Genomic DNA, 19,853 nt, shown 5'->3' with positions numbered 1-19,853 from the left:
TCCAGTTAACCCATAGACTAATAATAGGAATTAAACGAGCCTTCGTGGTGTCAAGTTGTAATCTCGAGGGTTGAGTGGCTCAGTAGATAGATGGCGCTTCCACCAGTGGACTCCTTTTCAATTTCACTGTCATCCCGCTTCGACTACGAAATACAACTACCCATGATCAACCAAACATGACATCTTTCCAACTTTCCGCTACTTGGATGGGCCTTTGAACCTCGACTGGTAGGATCATCACATCATAATAGAGTGCATGTGCTATTCTAGGTAGTTTCCAAGCGCGCGGCACTCGTTAAGGATCAGAGGATCCAATCCCGTCACCACATCCACACTACATCACTTCAAATCAAATAAATTTCCAAGGCCTTAAAGGGCACAGAATCCCGTCTCTCCGAGCCAAAATTAACCAAGCACCCCCACTTCACTCAATTCGAGACACGATGGCTGAGGATCCACCAACTTCGACTGCCCTGGTGGCTGGTGGCTGGTGCACAGGGAATCGTCTACTTGCGGATAGATACAGAGTAGTTATTTCTGAGCAACCCTGTTGTGATCCCAGAAAATAAAATGCTGGGGATAAAAAAAAAAGGGGGGGGGGGGGACTCCATAGATCAAGAAGATGGTAGGGAATGACTTCTTAAAGTCAACCCCAACCAGCCACGGACATCATTTTCGTCCGGCTGATTTCTCTTGCCTTTCGCGCATTGCAGCTCTCGCACTCCGACTCCCTCCCAGTTTAGGGCCCCGTGGGACTTCGGGCTTGGCCGCTGTCTTCGTATTCTTCGCTCGTGCCACGCGGCGGCGAGACTGAATGGCATCAAGGAAGTCTCGCCGGAATTGCTCCGCAACTCTATCATCAGCAGCTTGATCGTCTGCCGGAGCTTCCTCCTCTGGCTCATCATAGACGTCCACTAGAACCACTCACGAAGTTAGCAGTCTGGGAGTGTTTCCAAGCTTAGCTGGGAGGAACCCACATTTGCTTTCTCGCAGAACCTCTTCCACCAGCCGGTCTCTCTCAATGTCTTCGCTATTCCGTCGTTTCCGATTACGCCACGGCCTCCCAGCCTTGCCCGCACCAGCGGTGCTGGAAGCGGACTCTCCAAGGCCGGGCGACATGTCCTCTCCCACAAGCTTCCTTGTAGCCGCTTCCGTCCTTGCGATATTCTGCATTTTCGTTTCCTGGCCAAGATCGATCTCATGTAGTTTACCCAGGGACGCAGGCTCACGCTTCGAAGCTACCGCTGTTGCGAATCCATCCGACGTCGTCCGGTTAGACGCAGCGTCGTCTGAGCCAGTAGTATCTGTAGGCATCTTCGGCCGGTATCGCTTAGCCATCTCGTTTTCTATATACGCCATCCTTATCTTGTTAGTCTCCATTACACGACAAGCACTCAGCCATGGATGCGGGGGCGATCGTACATATGCTTGTCGACATCGACTGTTTGACCCGTATGTACTGTAAATCGGTCACACATGGCTCGTATCCTCTCATTCTCGAGGTCCTCGGCGGATACCATTGCACCTGCGCCTTGACTGCCGGTGCGATCGCTGGTTTGGCGAGATGTGGTAGAGAACTCGATGCCACCTTTGCGCCCTCGCTGCAGTCGTCGCAGACGGGCGAAATCCGTAGATGGAATCGCATCGTTTGCTCCGGAAGGATGGCCATCCTGATTGGTCTCCGCGGTTGCGATTGGGGACTCCTCTTGTGTCTCTTCGGGCTCGATCTCCTTGCGGCGCAGGAACTTTCTCCGCTTGACTGGTCGGAAGAGAGTTTCGGAGTTGGGACCGGTATCTGTTTCCATATTGCTGGAATTAATTTTAGAGTAAACGATCAGGGGTGAATAGTGAGGAAGAGAAATGGAGAGAGTGGAAGATGAGATGGAGGAGATAAAATAGGCAAGACAAGACCGACTTATGGCCACAGCGTCATGCTGCAACAAAGAGCTGTCGGTGGTTGGTTGGGGGCCTCCGCTATCCGCGCCCACGCGATTGGAACTGGAATTTCTATCGTACCAACTGACAAGTCGCTTGCTATCAATTCAACAATCCCGCCTAATTAGTTCCCAGCTTGGAATATCCTACAAGATATCCCCTGGCGATCGTTACAAAGAGATCATCATCAACAACAAACCCATTAGAAGATACTTCGCCCAGTGAAAAACAAGCAGGACAACCTCTCCGCCTCAGCTTCAAACGGGCTGCACCCCTTTGGTCATCAAAATGAATCCTTCCATTCCACCTTCGACTGCTGAGTACGGTGGAGGTATGTCGATTTACCTGGCTGAGGCGCAATGGCTTCGTCGTCCGGCGCAGTGAATGCTGACTGTTACGTGTGCACACAGACGAGATATCGGCGATTGTTCTCGACCCTGGTTTTTCGACGACACGCGCAGGGTTTGCGGGCGAAGATACACCGAAATCAGTGATCCCCACATATTACGGGAAATACAACTATGAAGGGCAAGATAAGCTTGTCTTCGGCGACGACATCTTTGTTACTCCCCGGCCCGGTTTATCGATCCACAACCCTATGGGAAGAGATGGAATCGTGGAGGATTGGGACATGGCGGAGAAAGTGTGGGAGTACTCGTTCACATCGCGATTGACCGGTGCGAAGCCCGGGAATCCATTCCAAAACGGTCTGAACGATGTCCCCAGCGGCGAACTTCCTACGGAGATGGAGGGGGTCGAATTGGAGGAGAAGCCTCTTGCGGACAGCCCGCTCCTCATGACCGAGTGTGGCTGGAACCCTACGAAAGCGCGGGAGAAGACCGTCGAGATTGCAATGGAAAAATGGGGGACGCCGGCTTTCTACCTGGCGAGAAACGGTGTGCTTGCGGCGTAAGTGGTTACTCTAATGGAGCCCTCTTCCGAATGATATCTGTGGTGCTAATCCGTTTCCTTTCCTGGCTCATAGCTTCGCTGCTGGCAAGGCCTCTGCTTTGATCATCGACATTGGCGCTTCAAATATCTCCGTGACTCCTGTTCATGACGGAATGATCCTGAAACGCGGCGTGCAACACTCCCCCCTTGGCGGCGACTACATCTCGTCGCAGGTCCGCGCCTTGTTCAAAAGCAACTCCCCGCAGCCCATCACCGTCACCCCTCACTATCTCATCTCCTCCAAGACAGCTGTCGAAGCTGGTCAGCCCGCACAAGCTAAGTACAAAACATTCCCTGCGGATAAGGCACCGGACGTCTCCTACCGCGCCCTCATGGAAGAGCGGACGTTGGCCGAGTTCAAGGAGTGTGTCGTCCAGGTGTGGCCGGGGCCCAACAAGCTCTCTGCCACCGGGTCGAACGGAGTCTCAAACGAAGAGCTTGCGAGAAGCAGCCCCGGAAGACCATTCGAGTTCCCCGACGGCTATAACCAGGTATTCGGTATCGATCGGTACAGGGTGGTGGAATCGCTGTTCGACGCCAAAGCCGCCATCCCGGATCCCGAGTCGGCGTTCCCACCGCCCACACAGGCGCAGACTGTGCCGGAACTGATCAAGGCTGCTCTGAACGGCGTCGACGTCGATGTGCGTCCGCACCTGCTGGCGAACGTCGTCGTCACGGGTGCATCAAGCTTACTGTATGGCTTCACCGATCGCCTGAACCAGGAGCTCCTGCAGAGTTTCCCCGGGCCCAGAGTAAGGATCTCCGCGCCTGGGAACACTTCCGAGCGGAAGTTCGGCTCATGGGTGGGAGGAAGCATCCTGGCGAGCCTGGGAACCTTCCACCAGATGTGGATCTCGAAGAAAGAGTACGAGGAGCATGGCCCGAACATCGTTGAAAAGCGCTGCAAGTAGTTCGTTCCCTGTTCATATTCGAAGCCATCCCTTCCCGGTCTTTTTTTTTTCCCCCGTTCCCCCCTTTGCTCTCTTTGTTCCCTCAATAATCCAATGTCACGGTCATCCTGTGAAATTTGCGGGAAAATCTCATCATGTGTGGTTTTGCTGGTTTCCCTGGCGTCTTACATATTATTCCGGCCCCTGAACCTGTCCTCCGTGTCTGCGGTCTCCGGTATTCTTTTTAATGAAACTATACGGCAGGAAGGAGAACGGGGCAATCTATATCAATTCTCTTTTGCTCCCCTTATCTCGTGGTATGAGTAAATTTCTCGTATTATGCCTATCTCATTGTGTCCATCATGTTCGATCTCCAGCTTATGGCTGGGACATCAATGCAGACTGGCAACTTGTAGAAAAAAAATTCCTCAAAGAATGCTTTGAGTGCTCGGCCTCGCTCCTGAATCCGGGAGTGAGTGTCGTGATATGATTCCCTCGTTCGGCTGCGTATATATTGTAGGCTGGGCTGGGTGTAGCATTACGCTCCTTTGACCTGCCAAATTGAACCTGAATCTTGGATGATGATGCAGCTTCATCTTAAGCTGAGTGCAAATTCGAGCGAACTGGCTAATAGTGACATATAACTGGCTTGCAGTTGCACGTGGGCGGCTCCTAGTTTGAGAAAGCCAATGACGTCCATTACTTGTCAGCTGAAATGACAGTGGGAATGTGTTCTCCGCTGTTATTGACATCTCCAGACTAGGTCATGAAGGTTTTCTTCCATGCGTGTCGACGAGGAGGCGCTATGCGGCCGAGTCCTTCATGTTCTACTTCTCTTAGCCATTGTTTGCGCCAAGCCAAACGTCTTTTCGGCCTGCTTGTTCGCACCTATCTTTAGTTGAAGAGGGGCTTCCCAAAGGTGTCTTCCACAGATGTCTCGTCTAGTGAAAGGAAGGGCATGTGGTTTTTATAATTCGGACGTAATGCAAGTCCTGCCAGGATATGATGAGGATATGACCTCTCTCAAGTGGTCACACTTGACACTTGGAGAAACGAATCGAGAACCTACGGGTGTATGTCAGTGCTGTAGAGTAAAGATTTTTAAACCACCACCTTCATAGAGATCAACTCACTGGGGGTGGTGAAGGAAGAGCCGTGAGGATCGAATGACCGTCGTTAGTCTGTTCTTCTTTTCCTTCAATCTCGGAAGAGTGTTCTTCTTCCGATTCTTGGATCAATGTCGTATGGACAGAGAGTACATGGATTCTAGGAGTGACATCCCTTTTCGGCTTCAAGGAGTAAGTGTTCAATGCCTCGCTTCCTTCCTGCAACCAAGCCATCTGGCTCTCTAAATCCTTCTCATAGAATGTTGTCCGCGATTGAGGAACCTCGGGGGGTTGCGTGGGTCTTGCACGGAATACACTCAAAGGACCATCCCGCTTTTTCAGAGATATGGAACGAGAGATTTTATTCTCCTTGTTTGCGAGATTCTCCCAGGCCTCGACGACTCTGTCTGACTTGAAATACTGCAGCAGCTGATTCTTCATCGTTTCCCGCCTCGCCGACGTCTTCGCATCTACAGCGCGATTTGGTTGGCGCTGGAGTGGTGCTTTTACCGTTTCCCCGGAACGTTCTTTTATAGCCTGGTGGTCAACCTTCAGCTGCCCCAGAGCAGGGCTTGGTGATCTGAACGTTTTAGAAGGAGCCGTGGCGGGCCGTGCTGACGGCACAGATCGGGTCTCTTCACTCAAAGATGTTTTCGATGCAGGCACGGCCTTTGAAAATCGTCTGCTCAGCCGCCTGTGGATTTTGGGGAAAAGGGCAATTGACCCCCGGGTTTCACCGGCACCGGTGACGGATTTGGCACGACGTGAACGTTGCTCCTCTATACTAACAGTCTCAGGCGTTTGTGGACTTCTCAGGTTTGGAACGCTTTTTTGTGACATTCGGTAGCCATCAATTTGTCTGGAGACAGGGCGCGGCTCCAGTGTTCCCCGAAAATCTGGGTCAGAGGGCAGTGGCTTTTCTGAGACCCAGGAATTGGTCGTGCGGATGGGGAGTGCTTTCCCAAAGAAACGCCGTTTGGTTGACTTGTGTGGGGATGACTCTTTTGAAGACTGGATGAACGACACCTGATTTTCAGGGTCAGTACGTTAGCTTCGATGGAGGGAAAGAAGATCTCGATGTTGTCACTCACCACGTCTCGTCGGCTTGCAACCCCTACGCGGCGCTGCATCTCGGTGATAGTCAGACCCAGCTGGGCAAGGGCAGCTTCCAAAGCAACTCCTCGTCGACGAAGCTTTGAGAGGGCCATGTTCCAGCCTTCGGTATTAGCCAGCATAGCGTTATACACAGCAGCCAAATAACTGGGCAGTGGTCTGTTCTGCTTCGTTGATTGCCCGATATAGTGCCATAGAACACTGATTGCTTCTCTTGCCTTCTGTATATCTTTTAAAGAGTCCTGAACTGCAATACTAAACCGGTCGACCGCATGCTCAATCTTCTCGTTGTAGTCGATCATGGCGAGGCGAAAGTTGCGGTCCTGCAGCATCTCATCGAAGACATCCAGGTTCTGAAGCGGTAGGCTGAGGTACTGGATGCGGGTGCGGACATCCACCTGAATGATGAAGAAATCCTCAGTACTTCTTTCAATAAACCCGTCCAACTCATCCACGTGGCGCTGGAGAATCTTCAAGACCTCCAACGTTGATTTCGCCGTTCCTTTCGCCAACAGGTGTACGCCAAACGCGATTTGAGAGATAAGCTTCCACATTGGATGATACCTACAAATGGTCAGCTTGATCAAAACTGAATGGGGTCTGCTTCTCTGGTTCCCGACGAGTGTTTCTTTCGAACCCTTACTTGCCTTTCATCAGACCGTTGGCGCCACTTCCTACCGCAAAGCCGTTCATATTCAGCATTTTCCAGCAGTTCCTTTCTCCATGCTTGGGCATCTAGATCAACAATCCATCCATTATTCCTTTCCTGACTAGCTTCCTGGATCGATTCTTCAAATGGACCCTGCAGTTGAGGAATCGGATGAACAGAAGACTGGTTGGTATGGTCCCTGTCGCTTGGTAGCCCTCCATCCCGTGTTCCAGCACGAGGGGTAGCTGGCTGGGGCTCTTGGTGTTCGGGCACAGGCGCCATCAAGGTGCAAGCACTCAACTCTCACGGGGTTAACTAAAATCTTCGGCTCCTGTTTGCGTGTCGTTGAAGAGGAGTATGGACAATTCTTTGCATCTAGCTGCGTAGGACGGCAACAGTGGTGAAAATGGCTACGTCTCTCGGAGCGTCAAGCCACGCGACTAGTAAAGGATCGAAGTCCATCAGGTGTGAACACGATGCAGTCAGGATTTCTTGTTGAGCTAACTGTACCCTTAAACGCGATCAAAAGTGAAGCACAATGGACAGTCAGTAGTTGGTAAGTAGATAGCGAGTGTGCAGCAGGAAAGACAAATCTAAATTGAGGTCAGGCTTCGGGTCATTGTTGGCTATCTACCCAGTGGTGGACAACAAAACTGATTAATTAAAGGGAAGCAAATGCTGTGAGAGTTGAACAAGGACAAGGATGCCAGCATCAATCAGCCTGCGACTGTGAGAGGATAAGTGTTAAATCAAGCTAATACATATCAATAATAGGAACACTAACCACTAAGACTGCTTGCGTATTAACTCCATCTGTGTTCCCGTAATTAAACTGACTCCATTGAGCCCACTTCGATCCAGACTTGATCATTAAGGCTAGACTGGGTCTTCTCAGATGGGACAATGAACCAAAGAAGATGATGAGTGGAACGACCCGGGAAACCAGAGTGGACAATGAGACAAGATTCAGGAGACTCTCGAGAACCTAGGAGTTGTGTTGTAGGTGTAGATTGATGCTTCCGCCTAACGGAGATAGATTACAATCGTTAATGATTACAGGAGGATGAAGATGGCTTGAATTTCCTGAGAAGGATTGATCGTTGACATTTGATAATGATGATAAGAAGATTCCATGTCTGTCTAGATGATTAGATAGATGTGGCTAGGGATGTTCATGCATTGAGAGATGGCTTCGTAGATCTTTCCCCAAAGCTCACTACACCGATCCACAAAATTACGAATACTACCTATCAATGGAAATGAAAATAATGACTCAATCAAAGAAGAATGATAAAATCGCCGAGGCCTTTGACAACGTGCATTTGCATTCTGCACAGTGAACAGTCCCTTCTATTCGTGCTCCAAAGAGATGCGGTCCAGCCGTCAGTCTTAATGACGATCGGCAGCCTACATCTCCGACAGGGCAGTGCATCCCCACCATAGGGAAGAGACAAGCAACAAGAATGGTTATCTACGAGATTGATAGTCCTCGTTCGGGACCGTGTGTACTACATGTGCGTTATAGAAATAGCTACAATATATCCACCCTTCAACGACGTTCTATGCTTGATCATCACATTGAATCTGCTCATCCTCAGTGAAAAACAGAGGGTCCCAGAAGTTAGTGGGTAAAGAGAGATCGAGAAAATCTCCAAAGAGCATGTCAATGTCTTCAAAGGCATTTTGCTCCAACCCCTCAGCCATCTGCAGTTCTTCCGGTGCCTGTGTGGAGGGGTTCTGTGCCAGCATGTCTGGAGGGACATCGGCGGAAGCCTGAAGGTTATTATTGTTGTTGGTTGTCCGCTGAACAGTGGACATGGGGTTGCTGGAACCGGAAGCAAATGTGATGTTGCCCGGATCTGACGGCTGTCCGGATCTCTGCTCGTTTCGCTGACCGTCAGGCCGCCTCGCCTCCTCAATCTGGCGCAAGGCCTTGCGTCCTAGACGTGCCATTGCCTCCGCGGAGTACCAGTACGTGCCGAGGCTTTCCAAGATAGAACAGCACGCCCCCAAGCTGGCCTTTGCTCGGTTAAAATGCGTGATTATCCTACTCGACCGGAATTGCTGGTAGGAGACGCCCATGGACAGAGCTAATGCATACGGAACAATGGGCAGGGGAGGCAAGTCCTGTGAGCATTCCGTTGCCACAATGGAATAAATCCGAACTGCAGCGAGGCCCTGTCGGATACGTGAGTTGGAGCCATGTGGCCGATCGACCGATCTTGACCTGCACGAAAGGATGCCAACAGCATGATAGTACAGTTCGAGGATGCCTTGACCAGAGATCAGCAGGAGGTCAACCCACAAAAATTAGAATTTCAAGGGCCTTGAGATCGCACCGAGCGTTGTAAAATCTAAGCCCTCCTGGACATTGTCGCCGATTATCTCCTCAAAGGTCGGAAAGTCGCTTTCCCATCCGGTGGTGTTATCCGCGGATGGTCGATAGAAAGATATCACTGTGGCGAGTAAATCTGATATTGCGAACCATACATCAGATGCAGACCTACCATCCGCTGCTTTGACAATAGGCTTTCTCAAGCCAATGTCTCTATCAGCAAGGACGACTGGGCGGCCACCTATGCTAGCGTGCATCTTGTCCAAAGTCCAAAGACACCAGAACAATTTTGAGAACGAATCGCCCGAAATCCGGTCGGGCTGATCAAGATGGAGACCCGCAGTCTGGGCTTGATGGATCGCCTGACAAAGATGCATCGATGCAGCCTCCGCACCCTCGTAGCCTTCGCAGTGTAGAGACATCAGCGCTAACGTGCGAATACGAGTAACTCTATCCGCTTCAAGGCCAGCATCCATCGCGACAACGAGTCCTTTGTAGATTTCAGAGCAGAATTGCCGAGGCGTCTTGAGAGGGCCATCAGCGGTTGTGCGGAGAAAAGCGCTGGCGGCTTGGTCCTTAGCTGCCACTAAGCAGATGGCTCGTTCCAGAAACAAGGATGTCCTTCCATCGGTGTATGCGGTCAAGAACGAATCTTTGTCAAGAAGTGGAAGGATATGGTGAACTCGGGAGAAGTAGATTGTGATTAAACGATCCCGAGTTGAAAACGGTAGACGTTGACAAGCATTCAGCGCCGACGTGAATCGTTGTTGTAACAAGGAAGAAACCGATAGCGCTGTCCGACTTTGTCCCCCCAAATCGTCTATAATCCTTGGGTCTGCATTGTCAAGTAGCCCATCGTCCTTCGCGCCTTCACTACTTTGCGCACTGACCCAGAGCCCTATCTGATTTCGAAATCGATTACCACTGTCGCCATCCAACTTCTCGCGGATTACGGCTTCTGGATTGAGGTCTCCCACAAATCGATCTGGCCTCGACGCCTCCGGCGACACAGAGGTTATGACCACCGGATTCGTTGATCTGTCAATGAAATGTGAAGGGTGGACTGGTGGATGATCACGAAGGAGATCGGGGCCAAGTCGTTCAACGCCTCCGCTTACAATGGCCTGCGCTTGCTCTGGGTTGGCTCCCGGATTGAGATGGCGACAGCGTTTCTTTTAGCATCCTGGTTCTTAGCCTTACAACTCATCATTGATCAGAGTGTGGTTTGACTGGGGCGGTTGAGTGATTGACCTTTTGAGAGGTAAAGGCGCAAGCAAGGAGGGTTTCAAAGGAAAGAAGGAGATGAGAACAGGAGAGAACGCGAAAGCCGGAGAGATATGAAGCTTACCTTTCGCCGTTGACAATGAGCACATGCTCGAAGGGCTCGTGTCCGACGCCGCGACTGGGGAGTATCAGCAAGCCAGGTGAGCTCCATCTTCACATGCTAGGCCATGCTAAAGGACATGAAAATGGAGCAGATGCGAGTGGGAATTGAAGGAAAGAATAAAAGAAAGATGACAGGGCTAAGATCCCAGTATTCATCAAAAAGATTCCTTTTCATCTAAATAGACATGGCAGGTGGTTATCCATATTGGATCGCTCCGTTGAGTTCTTCGATAACGATAGCCCTCCGATCATCAAGAATTAATAATAACGGAGAGACTCTCTCAAAGAATATAGCCACCAATTCGAAATCCAAGCAAAGAAGCTACCTAAGGCATAGTGAGAATACTGATCCTAACTACTAATACCCCGTTATAGTCAGCGACTATCTGGACACTGCTACCTAGCCCCTTCTTGTGAGCACGAAGGATAATTAATGGATTGATGCCAAGGCCTCCAACTCCTTTACGCGTGGACCAACGCGATCACTGGAGAAAGTCACGCGTCTACAGGAAGGACATCCTCGAAAGTCGGCAAATGTGATTGATGGTTTCTACCTCGTATTTTGTATATGTGGTTCGATCATCTTCTCAGATTTGGTGAGTTCTCTATTTCCAGAAGACAATCCATCTTCTCCCTCGCCAGTATTGCCATTGTTATCGCTACGCCTCTTGCGACTCTCAACCTGCCATTGTCTTCGACTCTAGAGCTTTTCAATCAGACAGATTTGTTCTCTCATTCCAACAACGACCCATTCATCGAGTCATGACTATTCCGGCCAGGCTCAAACGTAACGCTAATCATCTGTCGACTTCAGCGCACGATGCGAAGAAGCCCAAGGCGAATGGTAGCATCACATCCTTTTTTGGAGTTCCCAAGGCCAAGTCGGTGAAGACCCAACCGTTGACCACATCGTCTCCATCCCCTAGCTTCGACAAGGCGAAATGGGTGGCATCGTTAACGCCAGAGCAACAGAAACTTCTTCAGCTGGAGATTGATACCTTACATGAGAGCTGGCTGGCGAAGCTCAAAGAGGAATTGGTGACTCCAGAGTTCCTGGGTCTAAAGAGATTCTTGCAGAAGGAGAAGGACTCGGGAGCAAAGATCTTCCCCCCAGAAAATGAGATCTATTCTTGGTATGTTTTTTTTATGGTGTCGCTGTTATCAACTACGATTGTTTGTCGGCTGACTGGATTCCAGGTCTCGGCATACACCGTTGAACCAAGTAAAAGTGGTCATCGTCGGTCAAGATCCATACCACAACCATAACCAGGCCCATGGCCTGGCTTTCTCCGTCCGACCTCCAACTCCTGCTCCTCCATCTCTGGTCAACATCTACACCGGAATCAAGAATGACTATCCGACCTTCCAGCCACCACCAAACAAAGGCGGCCTTCTGATACCATGGGCTGAGCGGGGAGTACTCATGCTTAACACCTGCCTGACTGTCCGCGCACACCAGGCGGCGAGTCACTCAAACAAAGGCTGGGAGCGGTTCACGCAAAAAGCAATTGACCTCGTGGCTCGTGTCCGCACGAACGGTGTCGTATTCCTCGCTTGGGGCTCGCCAGCTGGGAAGCGTGTAGCAAGTATCAACCGGCAAAAGCATTGTGTTTTGCAATCGGTCCATCCCAGTCCCCTCAGCGCTCACAGGGGTTTCGTAAGTGCTCGTCAACCTCCCAAGCTTCCATAACCAGATTCAAATGGTTCTTGACTGGCTACGATGAACTGACACCAATCCTCCCGTGAATTCTAGTTCAACAATGGACATTTCAAGAAGTGTAACGAGTGGCTTGCCGAACGTTACGGACCGGATGAGGTCATTGATTGGAGTCTGACTTCGAAGACGAACACGACGGCAGGGACCTCACCTGTGGTTGTTACGAGTCCTTCTACTGCAAGCAAACAGTTGAAGACTGACTCTGTAAAATTGTCCGAAGTGGGACCTTTAGAAGGAAAGAAGAATACAGCAACCAAAACTATTGAGAGTAGTGAACTCAGCGACGAGTTTGACGAGGATATTGATACTGTGGAGGCTCTAGCGGCAACTGAAGCAGCGGCTCAAACGGTCTGAAATCTGGTTCGACTTTCGACAAGGGGGGTACTGGCACATTCTAAGTTTCAAGATTTGCTCCCCAGAGGTTCTCATGACTATCTTTTCTTTGACTGCTCTCTCCGGATGAAAATATGGGGATTTGAGGTCATTTGCAGGACCATCAGCGCCTCGGTCGTGCTTGAACCGTATCTGGACGGGGTTATACTCTCGGCTCCATTATAATCAATCATTAGGCAAAACATGGTCCGATTCGAGTCTTTTGACATTCATGTCACCGTCACCGTATCATCGAACAAACGAATTACCAGGTAATTGTCGCCCCGAACGCAAGTCCGATGCAACTTTGAGGGGTCTCTTTTTGCTTGCCAATAAAATACATTCATGATGCTTGTAACCTAAATACTGAAGTACATTTTGCAAAATCTATTCGAGCCTACAGCTCATCATGATCGGCCTTTTCGTCCTCCGTGGCAGCAGGAGCTTCGGTCTCAGTGGACGAAGCCGAGGCAGAGGCGGTAACATCGGCGCCCTCTTCTGTTTCCTGGGAGCTAGCTTCAAGGCCATCGACCTTGTGCTTGCCATTCTCTTTGACGAAGTCGGCGAGATCCTCAACGGTGCGAGAGCCAGAATATTCGACTGGGGAGTCCTTGGCACCAGCGGGATAGAGCTTGATGGTGGGGAAGCCAGTAATGGAATCGGGCACATCATTGGCCGTGGCATCAATCTTAGCAATAGTGACCTTAGAGGCAAGGTCGCCCGAATAGAGAGCTGCGAGCTCGTCATACTTGGGAGCAAGACTGTTTACCAAAAAAAAAAAAAAAAAAAAAAACCGTTAGCCTCTTGACAGGGTTTCACATTTTAATCAGAGCAGAAACGACAAAATCACTCACGCTTTGCAGTGGCCGCACCAAGGTGCATAAAATTCGAGAAGAACATCCTTGTCGTTGTCAATGACGAGATCCTGGTAGGAATGGGCGACCACGACCGTGACGGGGCCTTCTTGGGTTTCGGGAATTGGCTCGGACTTGATGCTGGGCTCAACCTTGCCATCAAGGACATCTTGGATGAACTTGGCGATGTCCTTGGCATTGATCTCCTTGGTTTGGTCATAAGGATACTTGGTATTCTTCTCAGGATCCTGAATAGCGAATGCCGGGAACTGCTGGGGGTCAAGGTTGAGGTTTCCAGCGTGGGCTCCGAACATCTTCGCGTCAATAGTGGCGATGTTGATGGCTCCCTTGTGCTTCTCAGCAATGGGCTTGAAGTCCTCGGTGAATTTTTCGCGTTCTTCCTGGGTTTCGGCGAAGATATATGCCAGGGGAATACCGGCCTAGAATGCCATACAGTATTAGCCATCGAATCACAAGCTGGTGGTTTGTGACCCGCTTCTGGAGCTAGAAACATACTGCCATATACCCAGAGTAGGTCTCGGGTCCGATCTCGCCGACAAGTGGGGTGCTGGCAGTCTTCACCCAGCTGAGAATGGCCTCTTGGTCAAGTTTTCCATCATAAACAGCCTTCTTCTCGTCGAAATCCTTGTACAGGACAATCGAGGGCTGCTTGACACCCTCTGCCTTGGCGATAGCGGAGTCACTTGTGGCGGCAAATAGATAGTTATCGCGCTGCGACTCGGCGAAGGATGTGAATGCATCGTTGGCAGCCTTGTCGTCAGAGGGAAGGTAGCCAATGACGACAATCTTGTCCATAGTCTTCACGTCCTCCAGGTTATCCTCGGTGACTGGGGACACGGCAGGAAGTGATTGCTTGACCATATAAGAGACGATCCTTAGAAAAGAAAAAGAGTTAGTAGTGCAACGACGGAGAAAGCCCGGCGAGATGAAGCATGCAACTCACGAATCAGCCTGTCGAGCTCCCTGGTACGGCTTGCTGGACTCAGGACCGCGGAAAATCTTCAAGGTGGGATAGCCTTCAACACCATTGTCTCTGCATAGTTCTTCTTCCGCAGTACAATCGACCTTGACCAAGGGAATGTTCTTCCCCTTGAGCTCAGTGGCAGCCTCCTCATACTTAGGAGCCAGAGCCTTGCAGTGACCACACCAAGGGGCATAGAACTCAGCCAACACCAGGTCATGCGCCTTCATGAAATCATCAAATGAGTCCTTGGTCAGGGTAACAACATCAGAGGGAGCATCTGCCGAGGTGTCGGTGGCAGAGACCACTACGCTAGCGCCTAGAAGGCTCACGATCCAGGGAGCGAAGGAACGCATGTTGTTAGGAAGGTCTTGCAAGAGGCGACAAAGAAAGTGAGCGTGATTGTAATATCGGTCCCAGGGCTATGGGTTGGATCTCTGCGTCAACTAGCTGTAGGCTGGCTCCAGTCCTATCACCTGCAGCGCAAAGACAAAAATTAGGATGACACACAAAAGAGGACAGCAAGGGAGAAATAGAGGAGTGAAGAGGTGGATGATGGTCCCATTAAGTAGAGGTACGGGAGCAGTTGAGGACAGTTTGTTCTTTCAGCAGTCAGCTGGCTGCTGGAGCTTTGTGACTGGCTCCGCTTGGCCCCGCCTAAACACAGCAAGGGACTTCAAGGGACCAACTAATCATAATATTGTTATTTTTATTATCTGAATAAATTATACCTTATAGTGCTCGGTGGCTACCATCTATTACGGAGTAGATAGTGGTACAGATTATTTATTATTGTTTTTTGTATGATGTTCACTGTTGTATGGTGTTTACTGGTTGATACTTCATACCTTAGTATGTGGTTGGTTGGTACATTGGATGTATTTGGTACTTTGTTTTTTATACTTACTGTACCTAAGGCTACCTACCTAGGTAGGTACCTACTGTGTAGTATTCAATACCTACCTAACTATCTAAGGACAAGGTACTAAATATTGTTCAACTATTAAAAAATTTACTCCGTTAGCAGTACTAATTATGTCCGTCTATGGAATACTCCGTACAGTACCTGCTTCAACTTCAAGTGCAGGGTCTACCTAAGCAGGTACCCATCCCTGTACTGTGTAAAGAAGGGACCTTCCATCGACCTCTCCCCAAGTAATTTGTACAGTACGTACAATATGGAAATAAGTATCTGCTTAATAATACAAGTATTTAGTTATGCCAAGGCACCTACAAAGGAGGTAAGTAGATACAGATATATCTACCGTCAGTAAGTGCACCTGTACAAAATATGGATACCTACCTATCTACCTACCTACGGAGTACAGACTACAGAGTACGGACTACGGAGTACTGTGTATGTTGGATTCTGGCAGTAGTCTCCACCTATCCATCAGATCTCCATGATGATCTGGGGCGTTGATTATGTAATTGGGTACATTTCAATACAGTGTACATGGCATGAGTAGGTATCCACAGTAAGTGATATTTTATCATACTCGAATGTGGTTATGATGTGCGGATCAGTGTGGTTCGGATTCTCCCATGGGGCCATGATCCCATCAATAATAAATTCAATATAATTAATAATATGGAATAACTGCTAGTCCGCTGCACAGAAAGCCTGTTTAGTGTCTATATACCTAGAGCTTACCAAAACAATCAACAATGCACACGGAGGATACATTTTACCCATTCGGTTCGGAGTTCGGACTGGCTTGTTTGTACCACTCTGTCTTCACTGTGATCCGCAGACTCCATTACTACAGAATTTGATCAACCATTAGCAGGAACAGATAATTCTGTTGTCCATGTAAATAGACAGAAGATCAATCCGTGGTGGTAAACGTGACTCTCGCTCTTAATTAAGCATGGGTGTCTCCAATGTATATATAACCTCTCAAATCATATACAGTGGATGAAAGGATGGCTGAAGGATAGATATAGTACGTACATCCTTTCTCTTACTGTCCCTGCCAAATATCGGATTACCGACACAAGAATCTTCTTGTAAAAATCGACTTAAATAACTCGTTGTCTGGTGACTCTGATCATGCCGCATTGATATAGGATTTAGATTGCTTGAATTCTTCATTTCAGCTGTTTGGTTCTACTGCCCGGGGTTCCCCAGTGCCCCCCAGCCTAGTCTCCGCATTCGGTAAGGTAGCGAACTAGCGATGTATCGACTCTCCTGGTACCTAGACAGTACCTAGGTAAGTCCTAGGTAGATGGTATGTAAGTTTTCCTGAATACCTGGTCAATATAAGTTTGCAGCAATTCAATGGCTGTCATAACATTCGAAACCCCAAGTAAATAATACTGTCACTATATAATCTTACATGGGTTGAGATCGTGGAACCACACAGATATGAAGTAGGAGCCTTACCACCACAGATATATACGGAGTGTGCGCTCACTATGAACACCTCTATACAGGGATATCCGTAAACTTAGGTGACTTGGACATCAGAGTCATCCAAGCCTAGCCATTGATGATCGAACCCGCCAATGAAAACTAATTGTCCCAATTGGAAACTTCCTAGTGGAATACGGAGTACGTCCTAGCGGCGATTTGAAACACTATACATTAACCTGTACCTACTAATCTTAAGTGTGGCACTATGTGCCTCAGCTTCCCATCTCGCTTGGTGTATCAAGCAGTGCAAGGTCGTAGACATACAAATCAGGCCAATAATGTAGGCAGAAAAGCATGTTCTGAAAGTGCCAGGGGTCATTGGTGGGCTCCGTCCCCTAGGGTTCAGTCGAGCCGAGCCGCGAAAGGGAAGCATCCAATGAGACATTGCGTAAAATTCACTTGCATGCTGTACGTTTATTGATCAGTTGGAACTGCATTTCTCTCACAATTTGAAAGAGTTCCGTAGGTCTGAGTGTTCGAGGACTGTCCTTCCTCGAGCTCCACAGCAAGGGCGAGCGCATCTTTCTTGCCTCGACCAACATCCACAAGTAACATTAGTGGCAGTGGGAGGAATATCAAAACTGCGAGAAACACAAACGCAGGGCGAATTTCGCCGTAACGATCAGTGATAAGACCGACAATTGCCGGTCCAAAGATGCTCGACCCTTTGTCGGTGATTGCGTAAAGAGCATAAAATGCTGCCTCGTTACCAGGCGGTATCAACTCGCCGAAGAAGCTGCGACAGTACGAGGATAGTCCGCCCATGACAAGCCCGTACACAATCCCCAAAGGAAACATCTCCCACGGTTGCTGAAGACCCAAGTAACCAAGTTTTCTGATGGCTGGGACAAACCCCAGAAGCCCGTAAATAGGAATCAACTCGAACAGAAGAATGCACGCGATTATCGTTTGCGAGGCCCCAAGATTTAATCTTCGCGACACGAAACTCCACGAAAATGCCCCAAAGACACCAGCCATCATGGTAACCACGTTAATCAAACCCAGAGCTGCTGGCTTCATATTGAGTTGCGTCTTTGCGAAGAGTACAGCCGTCCCGCTGACGGTGGCAATCCCATCACTAAGAAGGAACCAAGCTGTCAAAAACAATAAAATATCCTTGAGGTGTCGGGTTCGCACAGCGGTCCGACAAAGCGATTTCCAAGCATAGACCATGTACCCGACGCACGATCGATTGTCCTTGCCTTGTGGAGCTTTGGGTAATGGTGGACCTGGACGAGGTCGCAGCCAAAGCGCGGCTGGGATGGTGAACACAAACCACCACAATCCAATCAAGAATAAAACGAGGCGTAGGGAGAAAGTGGTTTGACGAGTGGCGATGATGACTAGTATGCAGATGATCTGTAAAATCACGGCCCCAATATAGCCAATGCCGATGCCGAGAGAAGATATCCTTGTGGATAACTTCAACTCTTCGGAGATTACCACGGAAGTCACTGGCAGCCTACTGGTTGTATGCTCGTCACTGTCTCCTTGAACGGGTTGCAGTAGCGGTGAAGTTGCATCAGCATCGATACCATAGTCTGCATTTGCCGCAAATTGGACACGATCGTCCGTGATGTGGGAGTGATTTAGCTCAGGCGAACGTTCGTTTTCATGTCCAAGTAGAGAAGGATGATGGCGTACGAGGAGCGGCAGAAACGAATTCAAAAGAACAAAAGAAGCTCCAAAACAAGTATTCGCAACGATCGCAAATAACGCTCCAACGATGTAGATCTTGGGAACCACGGACAGAAATAGCATTGTACAAACCGAGCCAATGACAGCAAACGCCACTAGAAGTGTCTTGCGAAAACTTCCATGATCCGCTGCCCCTGACATGGAGATGATCAAGACAGCCTGAACGAAGACACTTACCGAAAAGGTATACATGGCAAAGCTAGCAGTATTGATTTCGGCGCCGAGTATGTAAACAACGCATTGGCTAGTCCCCGGTGTTGCATTTATGCCATACCATGGCGGTGAGATCCCGTGAGTTCGTGCTGTGGTTTCTGTTCCGTTCCAAGAAGCACTACACGGTGTCACTTTATCGGATAGTAGAACTCCGCGATCTCGGGCCATTTGCTCCAAAGTGATGGGGAGAAACGAGCCTGATATCAAAGTCAGCATCAGGTGCCAGAAAGCAAATACGATCTGCTACTAGATTTTCACATACCCATAGCGCACACAGTAAAGACCTCTGCTGCCCAGCCATAGCTATACCATCCAGCAAGTTCCTTCTTGCTGGTAGGCCGAGTATCATCGCCAGGAAATTGAGCATGCAGGGATCTTGCGCTGGGATTGTCGTCTGCCCGCATAGTGAGACTATTTCAGTCACTTGAAAGCATTATCCAATGTCGTCAGGATGACTGATACGGTCGTTTGTATGGAGTATCTGAATGAATATGCTGTCCGTTCGGGATGTCAGAGATCTAAGCAGAAATGAGCGGTCAGCCTATCGGTTCAGAGAAGCAATTTTATCAAGTAAGTACCTTTGAGTGAGCAAAGGCTTGCAAGGTATCAAAATTTTCGAAGGTAGTTCTTCTCAGATAAATATTGCAGTGTAACGGACAACGTTCTTCGTCCCCTTCGCCAATGATCTTGATGAGTAGAGAGAATGGGGTAACCTAGGGCGCAAGGTTGGCCTGCACTGCAGCAGTTAACCTCATAGGTAAATACAGCCGCTTATTTTAACGATTAATGAAAATAAGTTTTCGTAAACTAGCAGCTTCGGTGGGCAGTAAGATCGTGTTTATTTATGTCTAGAGTGGCTCAGTTCTCAGTGGCTAGATCAGCTTCAATCCTGGGGAAGCATAGAGATGTCGGGTGTGCCATCATCACCGATGAGTAAGGCGAGAACCGCGAGATAAAACAATAGTACAGCCAATAGTAGGTATCAATATTACTTCACCTTGTACAAGCATTGTATTTACTAATAGGGTGGGTACCCAAGGTTAAGTATTCATGCTCTCTAACGACCCGTTATACTTTGAAAAATAACGTGTATGTAAAACACTGAATACTCCCGCCAGACTGGCTATCGTAAAATACATGTTCGGAGCAGGTAACTAGTAACCTAAGGTAGGTATGAAAAGGTAACAACTACTACTACCTAAGGTGTCTAGGTAATATAGAATACCAAAGGTTTGG

The 19,853-nt window shown here is 49.1% G+C and overlaps 7 protein-coding genes across 7 annotated transcripts, besides 4 other annotated features; 2 read left to right on the top strand and 5 right to left on the bottom strand.

The window, feature by feature from the left end:
- Positions 1-669: 669 nt before the first annotated feature.
- Positions 670-1,805, bottom strand: ACLA_068210 (telomere length and silencing 1 family protein; the record flags this gene model as incomplete). The annotated part of the gene is made up of 3 exons (XM_001275219.1): positions 670-914; positions 978-1,360; positions 1,423-1,805. The coding sequence occupies 3 exons, from the start codon at positions 1,803-1,805 to the stop codon at positions 670-672; spliced, it is 1,011 nt and encodes a 336-aa protein (XP_001275220.1).
- A 418-nt stretch (positions 1,806-2,223) lies between these two features.
- On the top strand, positions 2,224-3,797 carry ACLA_068200 (actin family protein; the record flags this gene model as incomplete). Its single annotated transcript, XM_001275218.1, has 3 exons — positions 2,224-2,266; positions 2,346-2,844; positions 2,921-3,797. The coding sequence occupies 3 exons, from the start codon at positions 2,224-2,226 to the stop codon at positions 3,795-3,797; spliced, it is 1,419 nt and encodes a 472-aa protein (XP_001275219.1).
- Positions 3,798-4,900: 1,103 nt separating this feature from the next.
- On the bottom strand, positions 4,901-6,730 carry ACLA_068190 (uncharacterized protein; the record flags this gene model as incomplete). Its single annotated transcript, XM_001275217.1, has 3 exons — positions 4,901-5,908; positions 5,974-6,559; positions 6,639-6,730. The coding sequence occupies 3 exons, from the start codon at positions 6,728-6,730 to the stop codon at positions 4,901-4,903; spliced, it is 1,686 nt and encodes a 561-aa protein (XP_001275218.1).
- Positions 6,731-8,204: 1,474 nt separating this feature from the next.
- On the bottom strand, positions 8,205-9,455 carry ACLA_068180 (transcription factor domain-containing protein; the record flags this gene model as incomplete). The annotated part of the gene is made up of 3 exons (XM_001275216.1): positions 8,205-8,917; positions 8,984-9,100; positions 9,152-9,455. The coding sequence occupies 3 exons, from the start codon at positions 9,453-9,455 to the stop codon at positions 8,205-8,207; spliced, it is 1,134 nt and encodes a 377-aa protein (XP_001275217.1).
- Positions 9,456-11,127: 1,672 nt separating this feature from the next.
- Positions 11,128-12,436, top strand: ACLA_068170 (uracil-DNA glycosylase; the record flags this gene model as incomplete). The annotated part of the gene is made up of 3 exons (XM_001275215.1): positions 11,128-11,498; positions 11,563-12,022; positions 12,119-12,436. 3 exons carry the CDS (start codon positions 11,128-11,130, stop codon positions 12,434-12,436), a joined length of 1,149 nt encoding a protein of 382 aa, XP_001275216.1.
- A 415-nt stretch (positions 12,437-12,851) lies between these two features.
- Positions 12,852-14,646, bottom strand: pdiA (protein disulfide isomerase PDI1; the record flags this gene model as incomplete). The annotated part of the gene is made up of 4 exons (XM_001275214.1): positions 12,852-13,215; positions 13,309-13,748; positions 13,825-14,203; positions 14,273-14,646. 4 exons carry the CDS (start codon positions 14,644-14,646, stop codon positions 12,852-12,854), a joined length of 1,557 nt encoding a protein of 518 aa, XP_001275215.1.
- Positions 13,225-13,247: a microsatellite.
- Positions 14,647-15,090: 444 nt separating the features above from the next.
- Positions 15,091-15,123: a microsatellite.
- Positions 15,124-15,586: 463 nt separating this feature from the next.
- Positions 15,587-15,609: a microsatellite.
- Positions 15,607-15,644: a microsatellite.
- Positions 15,645-17,120: 1,476 nt separating this feature from the next.
- On the bottom strand, positions 17,121-19,021 carry ACLA_068150 (MFS transporter; the record flags this gene model as incomplete). The annotated part of the gene is made up of 2 exons (XM_001275213.1): positions 17,121-18,814; positions 18,880-19,021. The coding sequence occupies 2 exons, from the start codon at positions 19,019-19,021 to the stop codon at positions 17,121-17,123; spliced, it is 1,836 nt and encodes a 611-aa protein (XP_001275214.1).
- Positions 19,022-19,853: the final 832 nt, after the last annotated feature.

The sequence above is a fragment of the Aspergillus clavatus genome, genomic scaffold (assembly GCF_000002715.2).
Source record: "Aspergillus clavatus NRRL 1 1099423829791 genomic scaffold, whole genome shotgun sequence".
NCBI classification, from domain to species: domain Eukaryota; kingdom Fungi; phylum Ascomycota; class Eurotiomycetes; order Eurotiales; family Aspergillaceae; genus Aspergillus; species Aspergillus clavatus.
Note: the sequence above shows the minus strand (reverse complement) of the source record. Positions and strands in the feature narration are given on the sequence as shown.